Source organism: Phycodurus eques, chromosome 4 (genome assembly GCF_024500275.1).
Source record: "Phycodurus eques isolate BA_2022a chromosome 4, UOR_Pequ_1.1, whole genome shotgun sequence".
NCBI lineage: Eukaryota > Metazoa > Chordata > Actinopteri > Syngnathiformes > Syngnathidae > Phycodurus > Phycodurus eques.
The window spans coordinates 746,284-760,385 of record NC_084528.1 but is presented as its reverse complement, the minus strand read 5'-3'; the positions used below and the strand labels follow the sequence as shown (position 1 = coordinate 760,385).

The 14,102-nt window shown below is 43.9% G+C and overlaps 1 protein-coding gene across 6 annotated transcripts in view; it reads right to left on the bottom strand.

The window, feature by feature from the left end:
* LOC133401091 (cytochrome b5 reductase 4) overlaps positions 1 to 14,102 on the bottom strand; it is a 103,736-nt gene that overhangs the window by 51,854 nt on the left and 37,780 nt on the right. For 5 of the 6 annotated variants that reach the window (XM_061673595.1, XM_061673597.1, XM_061673591.1 and 2 more), the window contains one exon: positions 4,246 to 4,386. The exons of the other annotated variant lie outside the window; for it this stretch is intronic. In XM_061673595.1, coding sequence (XP_061529579.1) covers positions 4,246 to 4,386 — 141 coding nt within the window. The remainder of the gene's footprint in view (positions 1 to 4,245; positions 4,387 to 14,102) is intronic. 6 annotated transcript variants of the gene reach the window in all.

Below are 14,102 nucleotides of genomic sequence, written 5' to 3'. Positions count from 1 at the left end.
GTTGAAGCGAGCGTCCTCTTCCTTCTTTCCCTCTTTCTTCTTCTCGAGAGCCATGTTGAATTTCTCCTTTTGTTTTTTGTTGTTTGTTACCGAGAACGCAACACCGAGTTAATGTTTACCCTTAGTGTTAGCATCTCCCCTGCACCGAATTACTGCTCTCACTGCCATCCCAATATACACACATACACACATCAATCGACACACGTCAATAGGCACACCTTAAGTAAGAGGTTGTTATGGACAACTGTTATAGCCATAAGGGGGTGATATGCACTAATGTTGTACTTTGGTAACTGCATTGTTGGGTGTTCTTGCCAACCTGTGCCATCTTCCAAAAGAGACATCGGCTAGATCCGCCATCGAGCAACTTCAAGCTGACAAAGCGGGGATATGTAACGGACATGCTCTCGCCAGATGGCACCATGACCCCCAATCTCGGACGGGGCTGAATCAGGAAAGGTTAACACTTCGAACAAAGAAACTATCCATCCATCCATCTTCTACCGATTATCCGAGGTCGGGTCGCGGAGGCAGTAGCTTTAGCAGGGACGCCCAGACTTCCCTTTACCCAGCCACTTCATCCATCTCTTCCGGGGGGATCCCGAGGCGTTCCCAGGCCAGCCGACGGATGTAGTCTCTCCAGCGTGTCATGGGTCGTCCCCGGGGTCTCCTCCCGGTGGGACGTGCCCAGAACACCTCACCAGGGAGGCGTCCAGGAGGCATCCGAATCAGATGCCCCAGCCACCTCATCTGGCTCCTCTCGATGTGAAGGAGCAACGGCTCTACTCTGAGAGACCTCCCGGATGACCGAGCTTCTCACCCTATCTCTAAGGGAGAGCCCGGACACTCTGTGGAGGAAACTCATTTCAGCCGCTTGTATCCGGGATCTCGTTCTTTCGGTCACGAGCTGTGGGTCATAGGTGAGGGTAGGAACGTTGATCGACCGGTAAATCGAGAGCTTCGCCTTTCGGCTTAGCTCCTTCTTTACCACAACGGATCGATACAAAGTCTGCATCACTGCAGACGCTGCACCACTGCAGACGCTGCACCGATCCACCTGTTGATCTCCCGTTCCATTCTTCCCTCACTCGTGAACAAGACCCCAAGATACTTGAACTCCTCCACTTGGGACAGGATCTCCTCCCCAACCTGGAGAGGGCCCGCCACCCTTTTCCGACTGAGGACCATGGTCTCAGATTTGGAGGTGCTGATTCTCATCCCAGCCGCTTCACACTCGGCTGCGAACTGCTCCAATGAGAGTTGGAGGTCACGGTTTGATGAAGCCAACAGAACCACATCATCTGCAAAAAGCAGAGATGCAATACTGAGGCCACCAAACCGGACCGCCTCTATGCCTCGGCTGTGCCTAGAAATTCTGTCCATAAAAATTATTAACAGAATCGGTGACAAAGGGCAGCCTTGGCGGAGTCCAACCCTCACCGGAAACGAGTCCGACTTACTGCCGGATATGCGGACCAAACTCTGACTCCGGTCGTACAGGGACCGAACAGCCCGTATCACGGGGTTTGGTCCTATCCTAATATTCTGCAATCACTCCAAAGAAGAAATGATGATATCACGTCTTCCCCAAGATGCAGGCGACAGAGAATCGTTCCTCAAGAAGGAGCCAATATTGCATGGACCATGACGATGCCTCTTCATCATGCCTCCATAAAGGGCAAAGATGGATGACACCAAGGTTGACCAGACAACCAAGGAGACACCAATGACACGGTCACAACTTCCTTTGTAAGCCAGATTTCAAAAAGACATGTTATGTTTGTCCAAAAGAGAGAGACCAAAAAGGTGATCGGAAACTGATTAAAGTTGCAACGCTTGATAGACAAAATTCAATATGGAAGAAAGCAAGAGAACTAAAAGAAACAATGTTGCAATCGATTCAAGGGAATGGAAATGAGTGTGTGGACATGGTTGCAAACGGTTTCCAGTATCATAAACTGTGCCTTACTCAGTTTCTGAATAGGCGTGCTTTTGCAAGTTTCACTGATGTGATGATTGATAGTGATAGCCCTTCTTCATTCCAAACTGGACTACAGTGGTTGTTTTCACAGGTAGAGCAGAAACTGTTTAATGACGGTTGTGTGTACACTGTCACTTGTCTTAGAGATATGCTTTGTAAGTGGTTAAAGGATAATGGTGGCTCAGAGCATGACGTTGAAACTGCAGGTAACACTAGAAGTGTCATTAGAGCTTTAAAGCCCACAGAAGTTGGGTTTCAGGGGAGAGAGAAGTCTCACGATGAAAGTGCAAAGGTAGTTAAATGTCCCCAAGCTGAATCCTTCACGTTGCTAAATCTTGCAGCAGTCAGAATGACCAAAGAGCAAAAGCCAAACTATGTCAAGACATCTTGAAAATGTAAAAAAGGGCGTTGCTGAGTGAGGTGTCAGTGAAAAACAGCAGGGATTCCAAAGTGCACAACTGCTTGTGGCTGTCGTGGTGACCCGTCGTTATGTGATCTACAGCTACCAGAATAAATTGGCGTGACTGATTGTAGTAGTTGAAAGTAGTGTTCAAGGGAACTTGTGTGATATTCTGGTCATTATATTAGGAATTTTAACAACCATTCAAGTTGTTTATGTCGTAAAATCCCAGAATGTTTTTTTAAATGAAATTTGTCAATTTTGGCCAATTCTGTGAAAATCCTGATTTTGTCATTTGGGGTTAAGGCGTAATCTACAACATAAAGTTTATAAATTGTAAAAACTTCCTTGTTATTTCCTTTACATTTTAGATTTTTTTTTTCTAGCCCCTTGCATGTTGCCAGAAAAAAAAAAGTGTGTGTGCAAGTACCCCAGATTATCACCTGCCATCAAAATTGGTGACCTGTTGACCTCTAGTGACGTCATCCATAATGCCATGATAATTTGCATAATATCAATAATTAGCATGGAACAATATATTTCTATTGATACCAAATACTTGTGCTTTTATTCATTTCAAGTACCGAGTAGAGGACATTTCATTTCCCATACCCCAATATTTCTGCTCATTTTTCTCCGAGGTGAAATGTCAAATGGTCAAATTCGCAAGACGATCGGAATGGCTAACATTTGTTTTTCCAGTGCAGAATCGCGAAAACCTACTCATAAAATACCTCAAACAAATGTTTATCATGAATAACCACCTCCTTCACAATCTGGGGTCGTTGGTTCCCCTACTAAAGCCAACAACTCCCTCTCTCTTTCATCTCGTGCCCAGCCCTTGAAGATACACACCCTTGTTTACTGTCTCCCTCTTGTGGGTCACCACAGTACATACATCTGCATTAAATCATTAAGAACGGCTTTTTTTTGTTGTTTTTTTTTTTACCATTAATTGAATTAAAACTAACTTTTATGTTCATTACATTTTAACAATCATTCAGTACTTTATTTTTATATAGTCAAGTGTAGCGTTAATGTTCAAACTTTGCATAATAATACAGTGGCTTAAAACAATCAATTAAAACAGGTGTATGGTTTAGGAATTAAACCTCTGCCTCCTTTATTTGATGAACACTTGGGCCCTCTACATTACTGTATATTAAATGTTGGTCATTATAGTGGTACATGGAAAGCAAAGTATTTTTTGAAGAGGTAACTTTTGTCAAACGTTTGAGAAGCAACACATAAATGTCCGTATTATATGTATTATATTATATGTCCGGTGGTGGTCCTGACTGATCGTGGTGGCTGACAAGCAACGGAGCTTTACTGATGCCCATTACCAAACTTCCAGGTCAAATTCAGTTCAGTTCTATTTCTGAGCCCAATATTCATACGTGAAAAAACTTTTTTTTCCCCCCTCTCTTTATTTTTTGATTGCCAATTAAAATGGAAAGAATAAATGATACACAGATTGTAACCCTTGACGATGTGGATGGAGTGATAAATGTGCAGAAGCAGAGTACTGATTGTGCTTTGGATGTGAGACGCTTCATAGTAAGAGTAAATACGGGTGACTGATGTTGTATTATTATTTTCTTAGTATTACTGACAGGGAAAAGCTAAAAGTCACTTTTTCATTCTACTATACCAAGTACTGAGTATCTATGACAGAGAATAATAAAGTTCAATTTCTGGTTCTAAGGCCTTGATTACATTTTTTCTTTTGTCGTGGCATCACATAAAAAAATATATGTTGAGATGTAAACAACAGTAAAGCTGTACACATAGAAGGATGAGATACAGTATTCATTGTTTTTTTTCTATGTTTGCCATTTTAAAAGACATTTTTTTTGGGTACCTTGAACGAGGGATTTGAGGTAGATGTGTCTCCCAACAGGCACATGCATGATGGTCCCACGTGGAAGTTGTAATTGAAAGACGCATGTGTTATGGTTCACCTCAGTCTTCGACACCAACACACAATCCCGAAAGAAAAGAGCTGCAAAAAAAAGGTGTTTCGTGTCCAACTTTAGCTGATGTGATTTGAAAAATAAGAACACACATTCAATTTGTCATGATATTGCAGATGTGCATTTTACAACATGCTATTCAAGTTCAACTATGAACAGTGAATCTCTGCTATTCGGGGGTGACACGGACCAAGCATTGCCGCAAATAGCGACGCCCTACCTAAAAAGGTTGATAATTGACTATGGATGACACAAGATGGTGGCAAACCACTACATTTATCTAAATGAAGCCTTCTGACTCACTTCAACATAGTTCATTGGCACCAAAATGCCACAAGATGCAAGGAAACATCTACGTTTGTCTAACTGAAGCTCCTCAACTCACTTCAACATAGTAAAGGGATGGGCAACTGCATACTCGGAGTGGCCCCTCGATTCATTTTAGGGGGAAAAAAAATTCTTGAATATTTTAAATGTGATAGAGGAAACGTGGCCGCGCCCACACTTTGAGTGCCCCTTAGATTAATATTTTTAAAAATATAAATAAGTTTCCTCTAACATAACAGAGCAGTTTTAAGTTGTAATAACACCATTTATCACTAAATCTTCTTCCTCAGAGAACAACAGCGATGACGCCATGATGAAATCAGCAGGAAGTGAGAATAATGATGCAATGTCGAAAAGCTACGGTAAGAGAAAACTCAGGCAGGAAAATTGCGGTCTCAAGTGGCCCGATGGTAGCGCTAACAAAAAAATGGTTGCCCCCACTATTTTTTAGGCTGCCCATCCCTAGCATAGCACCTTGGTACCAAGACACCAGAAGATGACGGCAAAGCCATACTTTTATTGCTTTGGCCTAAGCACAAGAACAGTGATTAGGTGAGTTTTCAGTGAATAACCGAGAATTCCCCCCCCCCCTTTACCCTACCCTTTTCCGAGTACCATGGTCTCAGATTTGGAGATGCTGATTCTCATTCCAGCCCCTTCACACTCTGCTGTTAACCGCTCCAGTGAGAGTTGGCGATCACGGCTTGATGAAGCCAACCTAACCACATCGTCTGCAAAAAGCAGAGATGCAATCCTGAGGCCACCAAACCAGCCCCCTCTACGCCTCAGTTGTGTCTAGAAATTCTGTCCATAAAAGCAATGCAGACCAAACTCTGACACTGGTCGTACAGGGACCAAACAGCCTATATCAGGGGGTTCGGTACCCCATACTCCTGAAGCACCCCCCACAGGACTCCCCGAGGTACACGGTTGAATACCTTCTCCAAGTCCACAAAACACATGTAGAATGGTTGGGCGAACTCCCATGCACCCTCGAGGACCCTGTCGAGGGTGTAGAGCTTGGTCCACTGCTTCATGGCCAGGACAAAAACCACACTGCTCCTCCTGAATCTGAGATTCAACTTCCCGATGGACCCTCTTCTCCAGCACCCCTGAATAGACCTTACCAGGGAGGCTGAGGAGTGTGATCCCCCTGTAGTTGGAACACACCCTCCTCCGGCCCCCCTTCTTAAAAAGGGGGACCACCACCCCAATCTGCCAATCCAGAGGCACTGTCCCCGATGCACAAGTGATGTTGCAGAGGTGTGTCAACCAGGGCAGCCCCACAACATCATCGGGCGAATCTCATCCACCCCCGGGGCCTTTCCACCGAGGAGCTTTTTAACCACCTCGGTGACCGCAACCCCAGAGATAGGAGAGCCTGCCTCAGAGACCCCAGACTCTGCTTCCTCACGGGAAGGCATGCCGGTGGAATTGAGGAGGTATTTTCCCCACCGGCTCACAACATCCCGAGTCGAGGTCAGCAGTCCCCCATCCTCTCTATACACAGTGTTGATGGTGCACTGCTTCCTCCTCGTGAGACGCCGGATGGTGGACCAGAATTTCCTCGAAGCTGTCCGGAAGTCTTTCTCCATGGCCTCACTGAACTCCTCCCATGCCCAGGTTTTTGCTTCAGCGACCACCAAAGCTGCATTCCGCTTAGCCAGCCGGTACCCATCAGCTGCCTCAGGAGTCCCACAGCCCAAAAAGGCCCGACAGGACTTCAGCATGACGGCATCCCTCACCGCTGGTGTCCACCAACGGGTTCGGGGATTGCCACCACAACAGGAAGAGACTACCTTATGGCCACAGCTATGGTCGGCCGCCTCGGCAATGGAGGCGCGGAACATGATCCATTCGGACTCAATGTCCCCCACCTCCCCTGGGACGTGGGTGTAGTTCTGCTGGAGGTGGGAGTTGAAACTCCTTTTGACAGGAGATTCTGACAGACGTTCCCAGCAGGCCCTCACAATACGTTGGGGCCTACCAGGTTGAACCGGCATCTTCCCCCACCATCGGAGACAACTCACCACGGGATGGTGATCGGTTGACAGCTCCGCCCCTCTCTTCACCCGAGTGGCCAAGACATGCGGTCGCAAGTCTGATGACACGACCACAAAGTCGATCATCAAACTGCGACCCTTGTGCCAAAGTGCATGTGTGGACACCCTTATGCTTGATCATGGTGTTCGTTATGGACAATCCGTGGTGAGCACAGAAGTCCAATAACAGAACACCACTCGGGTTCTGACCGGGGGGGCCACATTGTAGTTAGTTTCCCTCAGAGGTCCGTAGTGACTGTGAAACCATGTACAGTAAATGCTTAATCGCCTCATCATATTATTACATACAGGTAAATGCAACAAATTGATGGATAACTAGTGTTGAAATCAGAAGTCAATTATTAAGGATAATTGTTTGTTCAATTATTGTTCAAGTTATAGTAAAAAGGGGGTTGGTAACAAATGCTTGCAGTATCTCAATGGTATTATTTATTAAATATGAAAATGAAAAAATTGGTGCAGATTTTAGCAAGAATCATGGACGTTGACACACATGATTTGCTTTCGCTGGCCACATAAAATGTTGCGGGCCTGATCTGGGGCCTGACAATTGTGTCTTAGAAGCATTTCCTCCAAGCTCCAACATTTCTCTTTCAAACAGGACAAGAACGAAGGGTGGTGTATCAGCTATAGTCATCAAATAATTCTAGAGAAATCACGGATGTCTTCCCAACTTTTCAACATCGCTATTATTTATAGCAATGCCCCTTATGTTATGTATTAACAGGCCTCCCAAGCACTGCTCATCATGTGATTTTTCACAAATCTTGTCCATCATCCATAAAAAATATACTGTAGCCGAGTCATTGCTGTGTCCTGTGTGTGGCAGTGTATTTTCTCTCTAGACATACACACTGATTAATTAGCTGTTAATAATTGGTTACGTGCCGCTGTAGCGAACGAGATTCCAGGGATTGGTGACTTTTAGAGGTGCAGAGTATGAGCCAAACCAACCAGGCAGCCGCAGAGCTGCCTGGCACCACATCGTAGTCATACGGGCTGTTAGCTGTTTTTTTTGTTTTGTTTTTTTAAACGAGGAGGAAAACGCGATGACAACAATAACAAAATGTTACCGCAATTGGTTGGTAGAGTCTAAATCTTATGTCACCCAATCACTTGCCTCGGTACCTAGAGGCCAAGCGTATAACAGCCCCTTTTCCTACAAACTGACAAACTCAAAATTATATTATTGCGAATGTCGTCCTCCCTGTAGCATTTTGGACGTCCCCATAATAGCGGAACACATTGCAAATGCCCATAACAAAATATGCCCAGACCAGAAAACTTGGCATCTCTGGGTATGGGGCACGGGGCGTCTGTAGTGCTGTGCCTTCACGGGCAGCATGTTTGCAACGGCTCCGTTTTTGTTGAGCGGAGAAAGTCAGCGCAGATGTGGAGAGGGATGAGAGTTGGCGCTAAAAAGTAGAGGCTAACATTTTTCAAAATTCCCAATGGGTTCCGTGGGTCCCGCCTGATGGGAGTGAATTTCACCATCAATCACGGGATTGGGCAAGAGTGGGCGTGAAGAACATCGGCAGTGGGAACTAAGAAAACAAAGTCACTTGGAATGGATGGCAGTGAAACCATGATGCGGTTACATTTTATTTTATTTTTAATCAAATCGATATTTAAACATTTCCCCTCAGCATCGAGCTAAACTAAGGTACTGGCTCCAAGTCAAATTCATCTGTTTGCATAAATGTCTCCCAACGCGCAAAATAAACTGCGCTGCAATTTTTAAAGTTCAGCTGACGGGTGCGCCCTGCGAGAAGATAACTACCAGTGTTCATTTCTAATTGTTTGTAATATTTGTTTTTCCTTTCTTCTTTACTTTTCTTGTGATGCTTTTTATGTTACAAATCGCAAACATTATATATTATACAGGCTTTCAAGTTGAAATGACTAGATTTGAACGTTTCTGGAAAAGCTCACGGGAAGGTTCACGGTCCATGTGGGGAAAAGACATGAATATAGGGGAAAAAACTCCCTTTTTCGAGCTCGTTAAGTCCTTCTCAATAGGCTTTAATACTTTTTGTGTTTCCCCACAGGTTTTTGTGAAAAAGACATCATCACATTATATATTACTGTACGCGTCTATCCCCGTCCATCCAATATTTACATTCGTATACAGTACCTACAAAACGCTTTTGTTGCTAGAGTAATAATCATGCTCTGCTCACAATTATAAAACTGTCCATTGAGAAATTGCCTGTTCTCTATTTTAACAGAATTTGTCATATTTTGTGAAATGTATAACATTAGAAATTGCTGTTATTCTAGCTAACATGAAAAATGATTGGCTACGAACAGTGATTTGTTTGTTTGATTCCAAAAATTCAAGTCAGAAAGTCTGAAAGGAAACACAGGTTTAGAAACAGCCAAGTAACAATAAAAAAAGAAATTTTGGGACTCCAGCATAGTTGATTTTCCTCCGCTTAGTGATATTGTAAAATGATTTATTCTTCTGACCAGCCTCTCTTTTTCTTCTTCTTATTTTCCTTTCGGCTTGTCCCGTTACGGGTCGCCACAGCGCGTCATCCTTTTCCATGAAAGCCTATCTTCTGCATCCTCATCTCTCACGCCAACTGCCCTCATGTCTTCCCTGACAACATCCATCAACCTTCTCTTTGGTCTTCCTCTAGCTCTCTTGCCTGGCAGCTCCATCCTCATCATCCTTCTACCAATATACTGACTCTCTCTCCTTTGGACGTGTCCAGACCATCGAAGTGTGCCCAAAACATCGAACCTTGGCTGTCCCTCTGATGAGCTCATTTCTAATGTTAACCAACCTGGTCACTCCGAGAGCAAACCTCAACATCTTCATTTCCGCCACCTCCAGCTCTGCTTCCTGTTGTCTCTTCAGTGCCACTGTCTCTCATCCGTCCATCATGGCTGGCCTCACCACTGTTTTATAAACTGCCCTTCATCCTAGCAGAGACTCTTCTGTCACATAACACACCTGACACCTTCCGTCACCCGTTCCAACTTGCTTGGACCCTTTTCTTCACTCCCTGACCACACTCAAGATTGCTCTGGACGGTTGACCCCAAGTATTTCAAGTCCTCCACCCTTGCTATCTCTTCTCCCTGAAGCCTCATTCTTCCCCCACCAGCCCTCTCCTTCATGCACATATATTCTGTCTTACTTCGGCTAATCTTCATTCCTCTTCTTTCCAGTGCATGCCTCCATCTTTCTCATTGTTCCTCCACCTGCTCCCTGCTTTCACTGCAGATCACAATGTCATCTGCAAACATCATGGTCCACGGGGATTCCAGTCTAGCCTCATCTGTCAGCCTATCCATCACCTCTGCAAACAGGAAGGGGCTTAGGGCTGATCCCTGATACAGTCCCACCTCCACCTTAAACTCCTCTGTCACACCAACAGCACACCTCACCGCTGTTCTGCTGCCCTCATACATGTCCTGTCATATTCTAGCATCTCCGTCACTCCAGACTTCCGCATGAAGTACCACAGTTCCTGTCTGGGTACTCTGTCATATGCTTTCTCTAGATCCACAAAAACACAATGTAGCTCCTTCTGACCTTCTCCGTACTGTTCCATCAACATCCTCAAGGCAAATAATGCATCTGTGGTACTTGTTAGATATATCTTAGTAGTTATCATTTATTTGCTTAGCTTGCATTAGTATTTTGCATTAGTAGCCTGCATTAGTATTATGGACAATATTTAGATAGAAAGATGTCTCGCCTTCAAGAAGATGACTCAGCAACATTTGATGGAAGGGCGCCTTGACCAAGGACGTGATCGGATGTGGTCGGGGACGGGACAGGTGTCGTCTGGTCCTATGTTTTGTGTTGTGTCTTAATGCTTAGAATATTATGTCTTGTAGAACTCTCCTATTTTCAAATAAATGTAGGAGCGACGGGGGAGATTGTTTAGAGCGTGTTGAGAGGCTGTAACCTGAACAATCTCCCATGCGCCCTCCTCATGAGTAAAATGACCAACGTCTTCATTCCTTTTGTGTTTATTCATAATAATGTTTGGTGAGATAAATCCAACAGTACTCTTTCTAGGCACGAAACCATACTGTTGCTCGCAAATACTCACTTCTGTCCTGGGTCTAGCCTCCACTACTCTTTCCCATAACTTCATCGTGTGGCTAATCAACTTCATTCCTCTATAGTTCCCAAAGCTCTGCACATCACCTTTGTTCTTTACTCATTTAATGCCAGCCGTTTTTCAGAAATTGTGAGAGTCGAGTGCCAGCCATTTTTGACAATTTTGACAGATTTTTTTAAGGACTACAGAACATTGTGTTCTATAGCTATACAAACTTGGAACCCACCAAATGATTTAACCCTCATCTTACATCAGGAAAAAAAGTCAATTTCTACCTTCAACCACTTTTGTAAGCAGCCGTTGAACATAGGTAAGTTTCTTGAAAATACCTGTTTCCAAGTAAAAAAAACAGAGAAAAATAGCTTTTTTTGAAAGAATGCTTTTCAAGCAGAACTTTCCCTTTGATGCTATTTTTTTGCTTTTATGATAGCGCAAATATCTAAAAAATGTTTTCCTCCTATATAACATAAAAAAAACAAAAAAACCGTATTTTGATTGTAAAGTAACAGTTTATTTACAAGTCTAACACATGCATTTTCAAATTGATGATACATGAACTTTCAAGTATGTACAGCTGTGTGCGCGTGTGTGTGTCCGTGCGCATGTGTATATGCATGTTTGGATGCGTGCGTGGGACTTTTGGGGGTTCCCAGTCAGCAGACCACCAGCCATAAACAGCGACACCACTGCTTGATGCACCTCCTGTAAATGATAAAAAATAAACAATTAGCATAAAAATTAAACATATTATTGCTGCAGTATGAAGTGGACAAAAATACTTTTTTCACCTTTCTTGCCAACAGTGGGAGTGCATCTAGAAATATGTACATTTACCACAAAATATTTGTTGTTGTTGCTGCAGTGTGACGAGGAAAGGTAAAATAGTTTCTAAATTACATACATCACATTATCAGAAAATTAGAATTTGGTACACTACTGTCCATATATAAAAGGACGACAATAGAAAAAACCACCTATCAAATTAATCTAACTATCGATGTTCCAGGTTTATGTCTACAGGATGCATGATTTGTAAACGTGTAGTAACATAGGACAAACTGTCGTGCTTTTTAGTGCACGTTGCATGATTAAAATGGTAAAACGTAGTAATTACTCAAGTCAATGGACGTTAGCCTTGAAGTTAGCAGGTTCTCACCTCGTCGGTGACTTTCTGCGGATTTATGGAGGGCGACCTGCTACTCCCAGATGATAACCCAGATCAGGCTCATTGTAATCCGAGTCCGGACGTCCGATGGCAGTCCACGTTTCGGGGGAAGCAGATTGGGATATGGTCGCAATCTCACCGCGGGCCTTCGAATGCTGGACGCGCCCAGCGTTACACGGCGTTCGTTGTCATAGCGTCATCTCTTCCTTTTTTGGGAAAAAGATGATGGTACATAATCCTTTTTGACGTTAGCAAAACTCTGTTTTATAGTAAACCGTCTGTATTTATCCATTGTTTTTCGCTCTAACTGTGGATCATCGTGTCTCTCTCTCTCTCTCAACCACGCCCCTGAAACGGTCCACCATGTCACATGGGTCCTCACCGGATATAGTCAGAGGGATATTGTCTTCCTCTGACGTACTGACAAAATTCTGATCAAAGCTACTGCTGCACTCTGGTGTCGATTCAACATACTAAAATCCTTCCCAACCCTTAGATACTTATTGTGGAGCTGCCCCAAACCCTCATATTACAATATTATGAAAAAAAAAACCCTCTAAAAACGTATTAATACGTCAATGGCACTAAACGGATGGCTTCATGAAAACATATTAATACATCAGTGGTACGAAATGAGTTAAAAATGCTTCTCTGCCACTCTCATGCAGTACCACAGTTCCTCTCTGGGTACTCTGTTATAGACTTTCTCTAGATCTACAAAGACACAATGTAGCTCCTTCTGACCTGCTCTGTACTTTTCCATCAACATCCTCAAGGCAAATAATGCATGTGTGATACTCTTTCTAGGCATGAAACCATACTGTTGTTCGCAAATACTCACTTCTGTCCTGAGTCTGGTCTCCACTACTCTTCCCCATAACTTCATTGTGTGGCTCATCAACTTTATTCCTCCATAGTTCCCACAGCTCTGCACATCACCCTTGTTCTTAAATATGGGCACCAGCACACTTTTCCTCCATTCCTCAGGCATCTTCTCACCCGCTAGAATTCTGTTAAACAAGCTGGTCAAAAACTCCACAGTCACCTCTCCGAGATGCTTCCATACCTCCACAGGCATGTCATCACGACCAACTGCCTTTCCATTTTTCATCCTCTTTTAATGCCTTTCTAACTTCCCCCTTACTAATCATTGCCACTTCCTGGTCTACCACACTTGTCTTATACTCTCCCTTCTCTCTCATTTTCCTCATTCATCAACTCCTCAAAGTATTCTTTCCATCTATCCAGCATACTACTGGCACCAGTCAACATATTCTCATCTCTGTCCTTAATCACCCTAACCTGCTTCACATCCTTCCCATCTCTATCCCTCTGTCTGGCCAACCTGTATAGATCATTTTCTTTTTCTTTAGTGTCCAACCTGGCATACATGTCTTCATATGCCTCTTGTTTGGCCTTTGCCACCTATACCTTTGCCCTACGTTGCATCTCAATGGATCTGAGCAGCCTCTCTGGTGTGTTTTTATTAATGCAAGCCAGGACGCTGGCTTCGCGAAGCAGAGGTCCACAATAACCGATATTGACACGTGGGTTTCCATTTGCTGGGAGAGAGGCCAGTCGATTGTGAAGCGACGCTCTGACAGGCATAGTATGCCCTAGAAGTTGCAACTCTAATGCACGCCTTTCAACACTGCGGGGTCATACGGGCCAGTCAGCCAATCAAGTGTATTCCTTTAGACTTACACACATGGTCACATCGGTTACGCATCCAATTGGGTGCGTTTACACTCAAATGAGGAAGTGAAGCGCTCTACAGCCTGGCTAAGCGTCTTGGCTTTGAATAGACGACACAAAACTACATTTTAAGCAAAACGGCTCATTTTATGCCGATACAAGGCCATCAAGATATTGAGGCACTTTTAACTCCGCAATAACATTAATATTGTAACATCCCTACATACGAAAACAAAAAAAACAAAAAAAGTCATACGCTTGCCCAATCGGGAATGTTGTATGTTTTGCTAGCTTGCTCATAACTATTTTTTACTTCCCACGTGCAATCGGGAATCGGTAAACTTCGAGCCCTGACACCCATGTTCAACTGACAGGTTTTTGTCAATGTTGCTTGTTGGCCTCTTGGCAGCCTCC